The sequence below is a fragment of the Eptatretus burgeri genome, chromosome 3, assembly GCF_056783735.1.
Source record: "Eptatretus burgeri isolate ZD-2024b chromosome 3, Ebu_testis_v1, whole genome shotgun sequence".
Classification (NCBI taxonomy): Eukaryota; Metazoa; Chordata; class Myxini; order Myxiniformes; family Myxinidae; genus Eptatretus; species Eptatretus burgeri.
In genome coordinates this window covers 62,944,147-62,964,425 of record NC_140963.1, presented here as the reverse complement: position 1 = coordinate 62,964,425, position 20,279 = coordinate 62,944,147, and the positions used below count along the sequence as shown (strand labels likewise).

The 20,279-nt window shown below is 44.0% G+C and overlaps 1 protein-coding gene across 2 annotated transcripts in view; it reads right to left on the bottom strand.

Moving 5' to 3' along the window:
• Window positions 1-20,279, bottom strand: part of LOC147030051 (unconventional myosin-IXb-like) — a 189,862-nt gene that overhangs the window by 55,654 nt on the left and 113,929 nt on the right. For both annotated transcript variants that reach the window (XM_085873751.1, XM_085873752.1), the window contains exons 24-30: window positions 19,064-19,174; window positions 18,374-18,496; window positions 18,006-18,155; window positions 8,707-8,832; window positions 8,321-8,545; window positions 5,738-5,838; window positions 49-220 (exon numbers count right to left, since the gene is read on the bottom strand). In XM_085873751.1, coding sequence (XP_085729877.1) covers window positions 49-220; window positions 5,738-5,838; window positions 8,321-8,545; window positions 8,707-8,832; window positions 18,006-18,155; window positions 18,374-18,496; window positions 19,064-19,174 — 1,008 coding nt within the window. The remainder of the gene's footprint in view (window positions 1-48; window positions 221-5,737; window positions 5,839-8,320; window positions 8,546-8,706; window positions 8,833-18,005; window positions 18,156-18,373; window positions 18,497-19,063; window positions 19,175-20,279) is intronic.

The following is a 20,279-nucleotide window of genomic DNA, read 5'->3' as shown; positions in this document are numbered from 1 at the left end:
GATTGTTTTTAACTATCGAACCGTTGAAAGCCACGTGTAGAAACTCACTGATATTGCAAAGATACCAGCAGAGAGAGCCTGATGTTTATCATGTTGGTATTTTGCAATTTGCTGTTCAGCTGTACTATCATTCAGCGTTTCCTCAGGGGCATCGGTATCCGCTTGATGAAGCACAGAGGCCTTCATTTCGATTTTCATGCACAGGTCTTGCTCTTGTCGTCTGAGAGGACACAAAATTATAAACCAGATAAAATTATAATGAAGAGAAATGAATATTTTTGAGCTCTGAGGCAGTTTCAGTTCATGAGAAGGGAAAATACAAATTTGTGAAAAAAAAAAAACGAAAGAATCATCATTGAAAAAACAAATAAACAAGTACAGGTACAGAGTATACCACCCCCATGCCAAATAAATAAATAAACAAGCAGTCATAGACTGGTACTTACGAAATCGTCAACTTGACCTCTGACCTTATCTAATAAAAGCTGTCTCTCGAGAAGGTAGCGACGCAAAGCAGAAGTTTCTACGATCATTCTGTACCAAACCATCAAAAATCGAATGTTTGACCTCAATGTGACCTTGACCTTTGACCGATTTTGACCAAAATCTAATCAGCGCTAGTCATCGCCTTCCTGAATCACGTGGTGTAATTTGACATTGCTAGCTTCTTCTGTTCTCGAGTTATCGTGCCTACAAACAAACAAACAAACAAACAAACACACACACAAACAAACACACAAACATATGACGGAAGTCATCAATATACTTACGAAATCTTTAGATTTCGTAATAAATAAATAAATAAATAAATAACAAATCCTCCAGCACATGACATTGCCGGGGCACCGTCGGCACCCGGCGATGCCGCTGTGCAGCACATGGAAACGAAATTGGGAGGGAGCGGTGTACAATAATCAATTGATTCATTATATAATTAAAACCAGAGAGTTGGTGTCAAAGCCACCCAATGCTCGCCTGTTTATACATTTATCGTTTTTAAAAGACTAGTCTAATAATATTTTTTTATAAAGCATTGCAGTGAAGTCTGATTCAAATAATATTAAAGCAATATATGTATTTGTATATTGTAATCAGTAAACTAGTAGTAGTACACATATTAAATGAATGGCAAGCGTCTCGTATAAGTAGGCGAGCATTGGGTAGCGTTGACACCATCTTCGGTTGAAATAAAAAAAATTTTTTTTTAATAATTTGTTAATTTCTACTTCACTTCACCAATAATATACTCCAAAGGAACCTCCATGCCAAATATCAGCATCCTAGTACACATATTAAATGAATGGCAAGCTTCTAAAAAATAACTTGCACCAAAAACTTTAACGTTGATGTGCTACAAAAAAGTTAAATTCAAAACAGGTCAAAAATTTAAAACATTTGAAATTATTTTTTAATTTCAACTTCACTACATCAATAGTATACCCCCAAAGGAACCTCCATGCCAAATATCAGCATCCTAGTACACATATTAAATGAATGGCACGCTTATAAATAACTTGCACCAAAAACTTTAACGTTGATGTGCTACAAAAAAGTTAAGTTCAAAACAGGTCAAAAATTTTAAACATTTGAAATTATTTTTTAATTTCAACTTCACTACATCAATAATATACCCCGAAGGAACCTCCATGCCAAATATCAGCATCCTCGTATACATATTAAATGAATGGCAAGTTTATAGATAACTTGCACCAAAAACTTTAACGTTGATGTGCTACAAAAAAGTTAAGTTCAAAACAGGTCAAAAATTTAAAACATTTGAAATTATTTTTTAATTTCAACTTCACTACATCAATAATATACCCCAAAGGAACCTCCATGCCAAATCTCAGCATCCTAGTACACATATTAAATGAATGGCAAGCTTCTAAATAACTTTCACCAAAACCTTTAACATTTTCACGCTGACGCTGACACTGACGCTGACGCTCACGCCGGGGGTATCGTTATAGCTCTGTGTTCTTCGAACAGGCGAGCTAACTAGAAGGGCACTCCGTGGAGCGCATAACTCCGCCATGTAATGCCTGATCCATGAGAACATATCGGGCCCATTACAAATTTGAAATATAATACGATACAGTACTATATCGTTTTTTGCCCTATCTCTCAATGGTGAAGAATCAGCTTAAAAATTAAATAACCCTCGTATCCAGATCCGGATTCAGATCTTCACCAAAATCGATTCACTTGGTCCTTGCGACACACCCAATCTGTCCACCAAGTTTTGGCCGAATGCATCCACAACTTTTTGAGATATCATGCTATATATCATTTTTAGCCCAATCTCTCATTGGTGAAGAATCACTTAAAAAATTCTCGTAGTCGGATCTGGATCTGGATCTTCGCCAAAATCGAAACACTTCTTCCTTGTCACACCCCCAACCTGTCAACTAAGTTTCGTCCAAATCCGTCCACAACTTTTTGAGATATCGTGCTATATATCGGTTTCACCCTATCTCTCAATGGTGAAGAATCACTTAAAAAAATTCTAGTAGTCGGATCCGGATCCTGATTTTCACCAAAATCTAATCACTTCGTCCTTGTCACACACCCAAGCTGTCCAAAAATTTTCATCCAGATCCGTCCATAACTTTTTGAGATATCCTGTACACAAACAGACAGAAAGGGGTGAAAACATAACCTCCTTCACCTTCAGTGGCAGAGCTAATAAATAAATAATAATCATAAAATAATTCATTTATTAATCAATTGGCTAACAGCAAACCAAAGCCACCACTGTTTCAACCGAATATAACCTTTTCAAAATTTCGTAATTCATCAAGAAATGAATAATTAATCAATTAATTGATTAATCAATAAATCAAAAATACCACTTATAGCAACATCTCTTGCTCACTGTCATGTCCAAATATCAGCTTCCTCGCTCAAAAGGTGCCTGGGATATTGAACCAGAGGAGAAAGACAATAAGTAATTAATAAATTGATAATTAATTAATTAATTAATTAATTAATCGATAAATCAAAATACCGTTTTTGCCAAAGCACATCTTCACTTTTGTCCCAAATTTCAGCTTCCTAGCTCAAAGGATGGCTGAGACATCACCCGGACAAACAAGAAAAAAAACAAAACTGAGTACCCCCTTCCTTCGGTGACGTCATGTATCACCTGGATATGGAATTAGGAAGCAGTGGTGTAAAAAAAAAACAACAAAAACCCTTGATGCCGAGGGTCTGCTGTCTGCTCGATAACAACACAGACACTCACCGAATTTTCCAAAGCACTTTACCTGCTTCCTCTCTTTAGAGAAAAATCAATCTGAAGTTATCAGGAATAAATAAATCGGAACCATCAGTTAATGAATAAGCTCTTCTCAGAAATGCATGTTGTTTATGACACCATCAGTGTTAGAAACCAAGAACAGGTGAATAGTAAGCCGAGACAATCAAGGTGTTTTGCCTTATTATTATTATTTTTTTTTAATCGGCTTCTGCAAAGGACTCTGACAACGTTTCTGATAACCTCGCAAGCTTACAGGCTGAACCCACATTGGTTACGTTACTTCGGTACACCTACAAATTACATTGGCAACATGGCAAAAAGTTTTCGACAATCTTCTTCTCCCATCGAGTGTACATCACTTGCAGATGTTCCTTTATTAAGCCGCTGTCACACTTTGACGTTTTAGCCAGCGTATGTCGACGTATGAAAAATTTGCCGAATACGTTATGGGTAAGTTTTGTAGACGTTAAGAGCACGCTGAAGCAAGCTGGCATACGTCGTAGTACGCCGAGTACGTCGACAAATTTTCAGCATGTTGAAAATTTTTTGACGTACTCGTCGTATGACACAAGTTCCGCATACACTGGCCATAAGTTGTAGGCACGTTACCCAATCGTCGACACACGTTACTTGTAAGTTACTCATAAGTCGAAACACGTCGAGGTAATGTTTAGCGTCAGTGTTCCAGACTCCATGGTTTTTTTTGGGGGGGGATGGGGGGTTTGGGGTTTTTTTTTTTTCTTCCGCATGACGGTGATGTTGACACTTCGATTTCTAATGCGGTTATAATATAATTAATAGGCTGCCGCTAAACGATTTAAATCATAACCGCACTAGAAATTGAAGTGTCAACATCACCGCCATACCGAAGAAAAAAAACAAACAAACAAAAAAACATTGACTCTGAAACACTGACGGGTTCCTCCTGTGAAGCCCATTTTTATATACCAATTCCCCTAAACGTTGTGAATACGCCATTATATGGTAGCTGTAAGTTAGAAACATGTTCAGTAAGTTCTGTGGTCGTCCGGAAGACGTCAATCAAATACGTCTACATACGTCAATGTGCGTTGGAGATACGTTACACATAGGTTCAAAGCACGTTACTCATAGGTTAGAAATAAGTTTCAGGTCCGCTAAATATTACCTCGACGTGTTTCGACTTATGAGTAACTTACAAGTAACGTGTGTCGACGTGTGTCAACGATCGCGTAACGTGCCTACAACTTATGGCCAGCGTAGTGGAACGTGTGCGTCATACACTGGATACGTCGAAAAAATTTCAACATGCTGAAAATTTGGCGACGTACTCGGCGTACTACGACGTATGCCAGCGTGCTTCAGCGTGCTCTTAACGTATACAAAACTTACCCATAACGTATTCGATGTGTGCCAGCGTATTCAGCAAATTTTTCATACGTCGGCATACGCTGGCTAAAACGTCAAGGTGTGACAGGGCCTTGACACTTCGATGTCTCATGCGGTTATGATTTGAATCATCGAGCCGCAGCGTTTTAATAGGCTACGCCACGTGATCGTCGGCGTTACGCTGCCGCGCGCTATGCATACGTTAGACTATCGTTGGGCATAGGTTGTGAACACCAACAACACGTTAAGCATTCGTTGGTATAAGTTACCAATATGTTTTTTTTTTGTATACCTTATCGAGGCTCGTATGAGAGCTAACACACAAGATCGAACACACAAGCTAACACACACATGTTATCGAAACGTTCTGTGTACGTTACTAATACGTTATGCATACGTCCAACTCGTTATGAATACGTCCAAAACTGGGAAAGAAGCATCAATAGTTCAGCATACGCCAACGTTTTACATACATTTTGATACCTTGCCATACGCTGGCTAAAACGTCAAGGTGTGACAGCGGCTTTAGCTCGAGAGTTCACAGAGCACCTTACCCTCTACAGTCTTGAGAAACATGTACATTGATTTGTTTGTGTCCTTTATGACGTCTTTTAAAAACAGTGTTTCCCGTTTGGAATGATTGTCAATTTCGTTTGACTGCTATAAACAGGTCGAGTACAAATATTATCTCACTCCTCTCTGAACATGCACAATCAGGACAAACGCGGAGACAAAATACTCCTACACTACAGGTTCGTTTTCCGATTCGTGTTCAAAATACAACATTCAATCGGAATCGAGTTGTTCCTCGATGATAAACTGATGTTTGTAGACAGACAGGACAAACAGACAGACAAAGTGAACCAATTGCTTTACCCCGCTTTTTATTTCACGTACACTGATGACATTATGTGTGACGATATATGTTACAGAATAACAATATTTATTTCATACGGGAGGCAGAGTATTATAATTGTATTTTATTAAACAGATAATTTTTATTTTATTGAGAATATAACTGTTAATGGCACAAGATTCACACAAATAAAGACCACCGAAAGTCCTTTGAAGTTACTGTCTGTCGGAAAAGCCATCCATCCACGCACAAACCTGTTGAGGACGATTTGTGACGGAAAGGAATTCTGAGCAGCGGACAGAGCCGCATACATGGCCTTGACGTGTCGTCTGGTGTAGCACATCTTCCACCATGCCTGAGCATCCAATTAAGAGTGAGAAAAAGTTTTCAATGATTTGCACATTATTACGTAAATTTAACAAGCAATGATACACCATAATCAAGTGCTGCAAAATAGTCTAAAAACTGTCTTGGCCTTTTATAAAAGAGCAAAATAAACCATTTATTTATGTGTAGTTTCGGTAAAACGGTGCTTGTGGGATAGCCGAGAGGTATGCACACTGCTCATGGAGCTGCCTCGCCTGGGTTCAGATCTTGAACCAGCTATAAACTGTCATCCTGGTGTTTCACATTAAGGTGAGGCATCAATGAATGTAATATATATATATATATATATATATATATATATATATATATATATATATATATATATATATATATATATATATATATATATATATATATATATATATATATATATCGGATGCATGTTAAGCCGGACAACCCATCTGCCAGCACAAGTCGAAGGTGGAGGATAAAGATCCCATTGATATATTTCACAAAGTTATTGCCAGAACCCTGGTCAAATTCCAACTTCCTGCCCAAACTCTCTCGCCAACATGCACTTGGCAGGCATGGTGAGTGTACCAATTAATACTCACACCATAAGATAAAGGAGGTATTTGTCCTGCAGTAGACTATGATGAATAGATATTGTTACGGCTGTGGAAATTCGCAAACCACCATTCAGGTCCCGTAGGTGAGATATCTCTGTAAGTACATGTGTAGTTAGCCCCAAACCCGTTGTTTAGAGGGAATTAATGTGGTTCATTCGGGCTGCGACGCTTTGAGTCAGTCGTTTTTCTTTTTCTATCTTTTATTTCAAACAAAAACCAACAAGGACGCTCGGTGGGCTTTTCCCGCCTGTTTTTCGCGACATTCTTCTCCGCGCTTGGTGTGAGGGAGGAGAAGCGGGGTGGGGCAGCTGGCGCCTGATTGGTGGATGCGCGGTGTGACGCGGCCAGGGAAGAGGAATGCCCCTCTTCGAGACCTTTCTCGAAGCGCCTCGAAGGGGGGTGCAGCAAAGAATGGGGCGGAGCAACAGGGCGGAGCTCCAGGATATAAAAAGTCGGACACGGGCGGAGCGATTTGTGGTTGCTCTTGCTCTCTTCCTGTCTTCCGGCTCGCTCGTCCTCTTCTCTTGTTGGTGGCTGCTGGCCTGGTCTGCTGTGGTGCGGTTCTAAGACCCCGCTGGCGGGAAGGAGCGTCCGCCATTCCCCCCTCCCGACCTCGGGCATCCACGTTCCCCCCCCCGCCCCCCTCTATCCGCGCTGGGATAGCGCCGAAAACTCCGTCCGTGGCGTCGAGCGGCCAACACGTGCCGGTGCGATGCACGCCGGAGAGGCCTCGCCTACCACGCCAGGGCACGGAGTCGCGGCCAGGCAGGACCACATCGACGGACGTCGGAGAGAGACTCGACGGCCCAAAAGGGAAGTCACCTTTTTCTTTTCGGGGTTTTTGTATGGATCTTGTGGCGCCGTGTCTTGTAAAGTAAAACTGTATAAGTGTTGCCGTGTGTTCGCGTATTCGGTCGTAGCTCTGCATTGTTGTTTTTGTTTTAAATTGATATATGTGCATTCTGACTGTTTGACTGTATATGTGTGCTCTCCGTGTGTCGGGTAATAAATGTGCATTATGTTGAATTGTTCCCCGTTTCGCTGCGTCCTTTCCTTCGTTTGAATCTCCATCTTGCTTCACATAAAGGGTTCGTAGTGGGCTTAATATGCCCGATAATTAATCAGAACCGTCGAGGCCGACGATAACAACGCTCGGTTATCCCAATATCACGGAACGGACCGCTTAAGCGGTTCGTGTCCGGAGTCGACCTGCGGTGAGGTACGATCGCGCGGTTTACCATCCGCGTGGGTACTTAGGTAGGTCGAGTTTGGCGAACAACCCTATCCTACGCGGGTGGCCGATTGGCACGATCGTGGTGAGGCCGAAAGGCCCACCCGTGACTGGCTCCGGGCGATAGTTCCCGGAGGGTCAGGACAGAATTGTCCGTCCGGTGGGCAAGGCGGCCGCCATTCGGTTCGAGCGGCCGATCACACGCCGGCGGGCGCGAATTCGCAACAATATGATGATGATGATGATGATGATGATGATCTCCAAATCTGTTTCACAAAGACAATCACAGCAAAAAAAAAAACATTGATTTACTTTATTTGTGTTGTAAATAAATCAAATATTCTCCGTGGTGGATCGATTTACTCGGTTAAAAAATATCCTAGAATTGGTGCGTCCAGACATTTTTCGTCGTGCACTTAAAATTTGAGCAATGTGCCGAGAAATTGAAGGTTGTTCACGCTGGTGTGCCGACCAAATAAATTTAACTCTGCCTGGTGACACACAGTTCTTTCTTTAGTGTTGTAGGATTGTAGGATTAGGAGTGTAGGATTGTAGAAGAGTAGAAACATACACGATGAAATGGATCCATGTCCACATGCATGCAAACATATGTGCAGGAATGTAATACCAAACAAAAAAAAAAGACTGACCTGAACAATCACAGCTGCCTTGTTACGACGGCTCAGGTCTAACCGCCGACCCCTCTCCCGCCAAGCAGTCTGCAGGCAAATCGCTGCTTGGATCATCTCAAGATAGGCATTGCGTTGCCGATGGGCCCGCCAGGCAGCTTGCAGCGTGATTGCTGCTTTGAGTTGGGTAGCAATGTCTGCCATGACAACAGTCCTCTTCTGATCAGCCAATGAGAGCAAACAAGCCTGAATGGAGGTGAATAGATGCAAATAAATTCATAACTATCGTTCTTGCATCTGCGTTCAAAATTACATTCGAGTTGCGTGATGATTGCTTTGTAAACTCCCGATTATTTTGGCAATGCAATTGCTAAATCTGGCAAAGGTTATTGTTGATCCAAGCTTACATTCACGACAGCAGCAAGATTTAGCCGAAGCGGAGTCATGCCAGTCGCCCAGAGATCGTTTCCGGCATGCATTGCTGTGAGGAGCTTAGCAAGTCGCCTTCGTTCCGACCAGGAACGCACACAATGCTGGGGAAAAAAAGAGAAAATTCAGGATCATGAATGAGTTTAATGATACCGGTAGCCGTGGAAATAACTTTTCTAAACACCTTATTTTGTTAATCCTAAAAAAGGGAATGAAAAAGTGGAGGTGACGGAACGAGTGCGTTGATAAATGGATGCACGTGACACAATGTGGTTGAGAAGTGTGGCAGCAAGACCTAAATAAATGGCGCTGTAAGACCATTATCCCACAAACTTGTTTGTAGCGTGGAAGCAGCAGAACCTGATTGTGATTTACAATGGGGAATACCAATGATTTTCAGGGCTTTCGAGTCAGCAACTTCATTACATCACACGTCCTATCCTCCTCAACAACAACAACTATCCTCCTGTTCTCCTGTCCTCAACCTCAACAACTATCCTCCTCATTTTCTCTTATTTCATCATACGTGTTCATCTTCCAACATATTTTCCATTTCCATCCCAAATTCAGCCTCACCAGCCATTTCTTTCTTCATTCCCCTCGTCTCTCATTTGGGGCATTTTATTCCGCACCCATTTTCAGCCTCCTTCATCCTTCAGCTATTCAAAAAAAAAAAAGTCAGTGCCAACTACCACCTTTTGTTTCATTTCCATTTCCTACCTTTTCTTTTCTACCCCCATCAACCCCTCAGATCTGTGTCTTCTCCTTATTCCGACGTTCTAATTATTTTAGTTTTCGACAGTCCCTTTCCCGGCCTACCATGCTCTTCTTACAAGATTCGCACTTCAAAAATAAATAAATAAAAAAATAAAAAAACAGGATTCCAAGATATTTCAAAGTCTGGAACATTCGAGAACATTCGAGAGTCAGCACAGAATAAAACAAGTTACAGCCTGGTCAAATGACTCAACTCTGGCACTTGAAAGCCTCCAGGGCAAGGGCAACAGCAAAGAGAAATCGAAATTCTATCCAGTGAAAAAGATATTCTCAGGGTGTCCCATTTGAGCAGGAGAAGCAGAATTGACACGACAGAAATAAAATATGACACAAGATCCTTGAGGGGGTTTGATTTGCTCGAAATGTTGCATTCAAACTTTTGACAAAAAAACGATTTGGTTCGAATACGATTACGAGCGGTCAAAGTTACTACCTGGCAAGCTAAGAGGAAAGCAGAGTGCCACATACACTGAGTTTGACTGTAAAACATATATATATATATATATATATATATATATATATATATATATATATATATATATATATATATATATATATATATATATATATATATATATATATATATATATATATATATATATATATATATATTTGTGGGCCGGGGGTCGGGTGAGAAGACCACCAGGGGGGTGGGGGGGTGGAAGCTATCTTTGGTTCCCACCAGACTCCCCGGAATTGCAGGCCGTCACACAGGGATAACTCCGTGACGCGGCGGGTCGCTAACTGACCGTGAACGCCAATAACTCAACCACGTGACTTAGGGTCCTCCGTCTAGTTAATCCTGTTACCTAAAAAATAATCACGTGATCTAATTACTGGGGGACACACCCTCGGTACGCCTTATCCAAACCAGATCACTTTACCGGATCAGATGCAGCCGAGCGACACTGCCAAAGACGTACCGGCTAAAAGGAATGGATCGTTGGGAATAAAGTCCCGGCGAGCTTAGGATACGGACCATGCTGGATCAATGGAAGAAAAGACAAAAATGAGCTGGGAGCATTTCTCCAAATAACTTATTAACAGGCAGGCGAGGAAAGATATGTGGCACAGTGAATATAGCTTTTATTGTTGTGTGTGAGCAGGGATAGGAAGAAATGTGAGAGGTGCGGAAATAATACAAACTTACAAAAACCGACATAGAGCAGAGTTATCCAGATATAATTCTTGTACAATCTTAACTTATAGTCGGGTCAAAATACCACCTGACCCACAACAAATTGCAACAAAAGGTTTTTCAGTGGTTTTCATTCCTACTGGATATACTGATCCACAGAAAAAAAAAGTATACCAAAATCTGACATCCGGAAATGGGTTAAAACAGTCATTTTCAAGATGGCCGCCACCAGGCTTTGAAATAACTAAAACAGCTATAACTTCTTCAATAATTGTGATTAAAAACATAATTGTTGGTTCTGGTCCATGGTTTTAATGGATCAGCAATCCACTGGTGTCAATAAAATTTAGATCTGATCAGTGTTTAGCATGAAATCCAAGATGGCGGCAAAATTAAAGAGTGCAAAAATCAATAAATTTCCCATCTGAACCAAAATCACTGAACACCTGGTGCCACTGAAACATTTATTTGTGAACATTACATAATGGCAGTTTAGGTTACAATTTCAGTCCTCATCACTGTCCTCTAGTTCCTCAGAGGCTTGATTTAGTGGATTGTCACAAAACGTCACTTGGCATGATCCACATGCAGACGTACACGGAAGCCCATTCTTTCTGCAGCTGCAACGGGGTGTGTCACAAGCTGTGGTGCAGTTGCAGTGTATCATCTTCAGAAGAGTGTCTGGTGCAGCATTCATGGCTGTCATGATAGGTACAAATCGATTGTCTTCAAGTCCCCAGCCCCAGTCCAGAGGATCGAGGTCACCCTCCATCCCCATCCAAACCATGACCTGGTAGTACACTCGGAGACAATGAAACTTGGTGGCGGATTCCGTTGGGGGAAGACGTTCAGGTGTAACGAAAGACTTAGCAGCAGCGACCTTCTTTGTGAATATCTTGTAACGCATGGCTGCCAGAGAACTTGTGCTCTCCCCACCAAATATAACGGTCATCGCTTGGCTGCCAAGTTTCTTTATTTCAGCGTGGCTGACGCCTCTCGAAGTGAATGTATCTGCTCACAACTGGAGGCCTTGATCATCTTCCACGAGTTTCTGAAAGACTGATTTTTTCCCAATGCCATACACACGAGATGTTGAATCACATCCTGTGAAGGCGTGCAGGAATAATAGTTGAGTGCACAACTTATTCCCAAGAAGATGCTTCATCCGATTGATGTCATATACTTTCAGATTTCTTCTTGACTGGTTGTCTGATCTGAAATATAGTGGTTTTCCATCTGGTATGCAGTAATGGAGCAAAAGCATCAACAAATCTGTGTCCTCTCGGATTAGTGTGGTGGAATGCAGAATTGTGCTGTTTACGGCTGTCTTGACAATGTCCACATCAGCATCCCCTTCTGCCTGAATAACTGTGCAGCCCACTTTCTTCAGCTGATCACCTATTAAGGTGATCAGCTGTTGCTCGTTACTGCCGACAGATAGGAATTCATCTCTCTTTCCGTCAAATTCAGTTTCTCCGGTGAAGTTCACAGTCGGATAGCTGGTGGCTTGTCCCCTTCTCTGCTGAGTGTTATCCTTTATCGAAGGGCCTGCACCATAGCCATCAAAGACAACAGTTGCTCTCCCATAGTGTTTTGTTGTGAAGTCTGCATATGCTCTGGCTATTTTGCCATATGTATCTCCCTTCTTCCACTTGGGCTTGTGCAGCAAGGATCCACCATCAAGAACATACCTTTCAGTCTTAAGGTGTGCTGAAGGTGTGGTGTCAGGTACTCGTTCACATGTCAGTACCTTGGTACAGTGGTCATTGACGGCTTGAGCGAGTTGAGGTTTGTCGGCCTTCCTCAAGATCTTGTTGTCCTCAAAGAGGGATGGAGGGTATGGACTGAGCTCAAAACTCATCACGTCCTCAAGTGACAAATCACCTATCTGGGATACCACCAGGAATCGCTGGAATAGCACACTGGAGTTGATGGTTCTGTGAGGAGCAACCTGGAGAGCATTAGAATTTCCCAGGGTCTTTGCTTTCTCTGTCCTCTTGATGGAGAAGGAAAACACAGGTTGTCCAACCATTCTCTCGATGATTTTGTTCCCAACAGCTTCATATTCATGCACGTTGATGTCATCGCTTGCCACGATACCATTAATGATATTTCTCAATGTAGGATCAGAGGAGAAAGATGAAAATGCATTCAGCTTTGTGCTTATCTTCGAGAGGTCGAATGCATATCTTTAAATTCTGGCACCAGTTGCTTCTTTATGCTGTTCGCTTGTTGCGTATGTGAGATCATTGAAGTCCTGCATGGCGACGTTGACCTCAGATGTTATGGGGGATGACATTGTCCACAATATAATTACTGTCATATAATTACTGGTAAGAGAAGACTGAAAACCCTTTTGTTAGAATTTGATAAATGTTGGGTGATTGCCTAACAGAGGTTTGATTATATAGAGACAATTTATTGATTTTACGCCCTTCATTTTTTGCCGCCATCTTGGATTTCATGTTAAATACTGATCATTTCTAAATTTTATTGACACCAGTGGATTGCTGATCCATTAAAACCATGGACCAGAACCAACAATTATGTTTTTAATCACAATTATTGAAGAAGTTATAGCTGTTTTAGTTATTTCAAAGCCCGGTGGCGGCCATCTTGAAAATGACTGTTTATACCCATTTCCGGATGTCAGATTTTGGTATACTTTTTTCAATTGATCAGTATATCCAGTAGACTATTAAGTTTTTTTATAGACTATTATAAATATTATATTTATAATAGTCCAGTAGACTATTATAAATTGACCCGACTATTAAGCGAGGACAGGAGCCAGGACACATACACATACACATACACATACACATACACATACACATACACATACACATACACATACACATACACATACACATACACACACATACACATACACATACACATACACATACACATACACATACACATACACATACACATACACATACACACACACACACACACACACACACACCGATGAAGAGGAGTTAATGAAGAGAAAAAGGAGAGATGAGGCTAACGGTCTCTGAATACCTTGCACGATTGCCTGACCGTGCCACCAGTATGTTTTTTTTTGGGGGGGGGATGCTCCGCTGGGCAATACCACCCTGACAGCTGGCGCATCATCTCTTGCTTTGTGGCACTTCGTGCAGCTAGCATCGGTTCAGAGAATGAGACACGACCAACAGGCATGAAGGGAGGGACTTGGGTGGAGCCAGCAGAGAGTAGGTGGAGAAAGGCAGAGTCCGAAGCAAGTGGGCAGAGTGGCAGTCAGGATCAAGTGGGTGGGTGCAGTCAGCGACGAGGCGGTGAGGAAAGGGCAGAGTCAGCAGGTAAATGGGTGGAGAAGAGTGGGTGGAAAAGGCGGAGTCAGAAAGTGGGTCAGTAAAACAGGGCGGTTGGAGAAGGCGAGTTGGAGATCCAGCGCGTGAGAGAGAGGGAGGATGTACGGCTTCGCAATCCGTCCTTTTATAGACCCCATGGTGCGGGGCGGGGGCGACAACCCAAAGTGGTGTCGTCACCTGAATCGAGCGCTCTGGTTGGGCCACGGCCATCACACGGGTCGACTGCCATGACCGGAAGTAGCTTCACTTTACTTCCGGCCAGATGGTTCCAAGCTGCGGAATCGTCTCGCTCTGAACCCCGTGATATCAATTGCCTTGCACCTAACCCCATGCCGTGCCCTGGCGACCCACGGTTGGCACTGGTCAATGTGCCTGCTCCGTGGTGCGCCACGCAGCCTGAGCGATCCAGCCGCACAGCATGCCTCTGCCTGGTAGCAGCTGCATCAAGGCGGAGGTGTGGGAGGATGTCTACCTTTCAGCGGGAGACATTTGTGGCCATCGTGTTGAGTGAAGACCGACAGTAAGACGTTATTGTAACCCCATGCGCAGACCCGACCAGAGATGTGTGTTATTCGTGCCCCGTTCTGGATGATGATAAAGTATCACGGGCTGCGCGCGAGTCCGCCATTGTACACGTGGTCAGTAAGCGGGTCCGCCCGCCATCGAGCATGCCCCGTTCAGTGCGCATGGGTCCGCCATTGTACACGTGGTCAGCACGCGGGTCTGCCCGTCATCGAGCATCGTGTTCACGGTTATCAGAGGCGGTGGGGTGCACGGTACCAACCCCGATCCGCGCCATGAATTGAAGGAAAGAGCATAGATATAAGTGGAGTGAAAAATACTGCATGTTGTTTGCATTTGGTGTGTTGGTTATGCCTCTGATTGCCTGACCAGTGGGTGGGCGGGGGGGGGGGGTCGTCGCTGTGGGGCACGTGCTCCGTGTAGCACTGGCGTTTATTGTAGGCTTCTACTGCTGCCCTTGGTCTTCTGTGAGGACACATTCTTACGTGGAGGGCTGTGGTTTTTATAGATGGGTCCCGAGCGTAGTGCTTGCTGGCTCACGCGAGGACCCCTTGCTTGGATTTACCTCAGGAATAGAGAAAAAAAGAATAGGAATGAGGTTCACAGATTTAATCAGACCGAGCTATGAGATTTACATAACGCACTGTCCCATTCGAGTGCGACCCACGATACAAGAAGGAAGGGACTATCTGAACGAACATTAATGAAATAACTGACTGGGGACCACTGTATGTTGGCTGCGATTGGCCATGGAGGGAAGCGGTTTCCAGAACCGCAACTATATATAAATATATATATCTATATTCGAAACAGGGAAGGGGAAGGGTTCGAAACAGCGTTGCACTTATCTTGTGTATATCTTCTTGGGTTGCTTTACGCAACTTATTCGGCTGGAAGAGTGTGGGAGGGTCAATCATTTATATAATCCGAGCCACCTGGGTGTCATTGATTAGGTGAGAGCTGATTGGCTCTTCCCTCCATTCACAGGTGACAGATGTGGGTGGGTCTTTCTGTATTTATTTATCGACTGCTTTTGATGTTTGCACAGGGTGCATGCTTGGGAGCCTCATTGGTATGCATTGCTGTCTGCGCCATCGCTGATGATTCGCCAATAAGACATGAAACCGGTCCGGTCGCTGAGGGGGTGTGTAGCATTGGGATTCTCATGTGTGTACAATCTGTGAACGTCTTTATAGTTGTTGAGGAACTCTGGGAAGGGTTTGAAACAGCATCGTAATTACCTTGTGTAAGTCTTCTTGGGTTGCTTTACGCAGCTAATTTGGCTAGAGGAGTGTGGGAGGGGGTCAATCTGTGTGTATGCATGTGTGTCTGTATGTGTTTCTCTATGTGTGTCTGTATGTACATATAATGTGTATATATATTTATATATATATATATATATATATATGTCATTTCCACCATGTTATCCTTCATTGCCAGTACAAAATAGTGTCACTTCCAAATATATTGTCGCGAATTCGCGCCCGCCGGCGTGCGAGCGGCCACGTAACTCGAATCGCGGCACGTCGCCCACCGGACGGACAATTCTGTCGTGACCCTCGCGGACTAACGCCGGGAACTAGTCACGGGTGGGCCTTTCGGCCTCACCATGATTGTGCCAATCGGCCCCCCGCGTGGGATAGGGTTGTTCGCCAAATTTGACCTACCTAAGTACCCACACGGAGGGTAGACCGGGCGATCGCACCTCGCCACAGGTCGACTCCGGACACGGGCCACTGAAGCGACCCGTTCCGTACTATCGGGATAACCAAGCGGTGTTATATCGTCGACCTCGACGGTTCCGATTCATTATCGGGCGTATTAAACCCACTACCAACCCTTTACGTGAAGTAAGATGGAGATTCAATTAAAGAAAAGACGAAGCGAAACGGGAAAACAGTTCAACATGAGGCACATTTATTCCACGGCACACGGAAAGCACACATATACAATTACAACAATTATGCACCAAAAGCAATTGCCAAAAGCAACCAAAAGCAACCAAAAGAAACACAACAATGCAGAGATACCACCGACTACGCGAGCACACGGCAACACTTACACAGTTTTACTTTACAGACGGCGCCGACAACACATACTCAAAAGCAAAAGAAAAAGGCCACCCTCAAATGCAAGGGGACAGACGGGCCTGTGGGCCGCGAGACCGGGTGGAGCCTACCCGTCTTGTGATGAGCCGCAAATGTGGCGGCGGTGCCCCGACTCCGCGCTCCTTCGCGGGTTTCGTTGGCACTGCTTGGAGGGGGTGGGAATGGGGCCCCCTTTTCCGCACTATCTCAGCGCGGGGGGGGGGGAAGGAGGGGGTTGTTGATGCTCTGGGGAAAGAGGATAGCAGGCTTGCTTGGGTCCCGCGACGAGCGACTCCACTGCGACCTCGACCGCGCTCCCTGCTTCCCCTCTCTGCAGCTCCCCGACAGACTCCGAACCCCGACAGACTGACTCTCCTCCAGACCCGTCTTGACTGCTGCTGCCACACTTCTCCAACTCGCCTTGACTCTTCTCCAACTCCCTTGACCAAAAAACTCTCCCGCTGCCACACTTCTCCAACTCGCCTTGACTCTTCTCCAACTCCCTTGACCAAAAAACTCTCCCGCTGCCACACTTCTCCAACTCGCCTGAGCCCAAAAACTGACTAAATTCGCCCCGCGCTCGGCTCTTTATAGTACGGCAGGAGAACCCATATGCAAATTTCTGGATCAGAACGAGCTCGGGGGTGGAGCTACGCTCGCCCATTGGACGGAGAAAAAGGGGCGTGAATCTCCCCTGATCCTCGAATTTGCATATATCGATTCTACTCCGACGCGCCTGGAGGCGGGGCCAAACCGCCCCGCGCTTGCTGATTGGACGGGTCAGAAGTGGGCGTGTATCATTCCTGATCAGACTTCTCCTCGGAAAGGCCGCTTTTTGCACCCGCCCCGCACGAGGCCAGGACAGCCTGACGCTCGGCGTTCACAAGTGGTGCGGGAATGGCCGCAGAAGGAGAGGCAAAGGTGGTGGAGGGTTTAAAGTGGTGGTCCATGGCCAAGGTGACGCTTGGAATGGCGGTGATGCGATGTTTGCGGGAGCGAGCCGTGAAGGTAAAGGTCGTGGCTGTTGGCGTTGTTGTTGTTGTGAAGCGGCGTTGCGGTTGGTGGTTGTTGTGTGATGGCGGTTGAGACGTGGTTGGTTCAAAATAAAGATAGAACAGAAAAACGGCTATCTTAAAGGGTCGCAGCCCGAATGAATCACATTTATTCCCTCTAAACAACAGGTTTGGGGCTAACTACACATGTACTTGCAGAGATACCTCACCTACGGGACCTGAATGGTGGTTTGCGAATTTCCTCAACCGCAACAATATATACTGTCCACCCTACTCCATGAAATGGTAGTTGCTGATCATGCATCAATTACACAGGCTTGAAAGAGGGATGGTTATTTCTCTGTTGATTCCTTATTAAAAGGTAAAAGAATGCTTGATCTGCAGATGGAAATATCAAACCTGAAGGCACTGAATGGCTTGACGTTGCCGAAGAAAAAGGCGACGTGCTGCCGTGGCTCGGTACCATGCCTGAATAAGGCAGATTCTCTGGAGAACCTCATTGTGGAGCACATCAAGCAGATGCAAGCGCTCTTTCTCTCGCAGGAACACCTGATGGAGGGTGGTTCAGATCGGTGAATATGATTCGGGAGAAGAGGGTGGGAGGGGGAGTATGTAATACATCGATTATGCCAGTCATTTTCACTTATGCTCCTTCCTTTTTATTCCTCACCTTAAGTTAGTCAACTTTTCCCCCATTTCTGCAACTTGAGTTTGTGGACCTCAAAGGAGTTTGAGCACAACAAACAGAAATAAAAGTGTGTACGCACCTTGTTTTTGCCAATCTGGTGGTTATCTGGATCAATATGCAAGTTTTTCAGGAGGGTGGCTATTTCCTCTCCAGTCGCTTCTGCATCCCTGGGTAACAATAATCCAAACTTCTCCTTAAAGTCCTGCAGAATGAAAGCAAATGAAGAAAGAGACAATAATACAACCACTCGGGAAACCTGCTTGAAATGCGGCACGTATTTTGTGAAGATAGTTTAAAGAGTTGCTTGTTGCCTATGAAAATATTTGGCCTGAAAAATTACAATGCTGCAAAGTAAGGAATTTTTTTTTTATTATTTTTTGCACAGGAAGCCATTCAGTCCATCATGCCTGCACCGCACTAATACCAGATTTAATAAATCCATCAATACCCCTTCATTCGTGTGCAGCCTTTTGGCTGGTACACTGGTACTCATTTCGCCGACCTCGGAAAGATGACAGACCGAGTCAACCCCCTGGTGTTAATTCAGCAGCCAACGGGGCTTGAGCTCAGGACACAAGGATCCCAAGCCACCACCCTAACCGCTAAGCAAACACCAGGTACTACAAGTAAGGGATGTAGTTCACAAACGACAACAAAAGAAAAAGAACTTAATGTCAGAACATTCACAGAAGGATCCACTCACTCAGTGTGGACTTTTTTCACTCCCAACTTCCCAAGTCCCCATTATTCTCACACAAATGTTACTCACTTGGAATGAGTACTTGGTGCTGTATCCAGAACGTGTGATGCGGACAGTCTCCAGCATGCCTGTATATCGAAGCTGACGCAGCACAAGATCATGATCAAAGCCCATCGGGACCTGTGGACAGTCGATGAACATGCATCACCAATGCTGTGTGATGATGTCAAATGGATGAGCGACCAAAGATACCGAGCACATGGTACACGATGCCCATCTATTCCCAGATGAAGACCGCTTGGTGGTTGAAATGTCAGACCTAAGCCTCGCCTGCTGGGCAAATATACGTGTCGACGTTGCATTCATTTTTGAAAACAGCAGGAAAGGAATAACAAATCGTCCACAAAAATTGGCCTGTTTGGCATTCACATCTGAGCACTTGGCACATGGTGTTGGAATTTTGATGTCCAAGTTGTACATAGTACATTGTTAAATTCATGGGGGTGGGGGGGGGGTTAATAGTCAGGAGGAAGGTTCCAGAATGATGGCCTATGCACTTGTGTGGATTTTAGAATTATTTATTGTATTGATCCATGTTTAGCAGAGAGTTGTCGACTGCAGATCGGATAAAAGGGTAAGGATGTCTTGTCTGGTGTTTTGCAGTGAACAAACCTAAATTATTTTGTTATCCAATGGAGGGATATCCCCACGTTATGATTTTTAGGACCGAATAGACGTTGGTATAACATCAGTGCTGATGGTGGACCCACGTTTTTTTTTTGTTTTTTTTTTGTTGCTACTGTCATTACCCTTCAAAATGGCATGTGTGAATGTGAATGAAGTGGAAAAACTCTCACGGGACTGATAATAACGGGTAATGATCCTGACATGGACTTTGATGATGGGGCTTCAGAAATGACCTCAGACTTAAAAAATAGAAAAATATAATTCTCGCATCCACGTCTTCACTAAAATCTAAACAATTCGTCCTCATCACAAACCCAACCTGTTCACCAAGTTTCGACCGAATCCGTCCATAATCTTTTGAGATGTCATGCTACATCTTGTTTTTGGCCCTGTCACTCAATGGTGAAGAATCACTTTTTAAAATTCTCCGATCCGGATGTGGATTCGGATGTTTCCCAAAATCAAATCACTTCGTCCTTGTCACACACCAACCTGTCCACCAAATTTCATCCGAATCCATCCACAACTTTTTGAGATATCCTGTTGACAGACAGACAGACAGAGACAGGGGTGAAAACATAACCGACCTTTTTCGTGG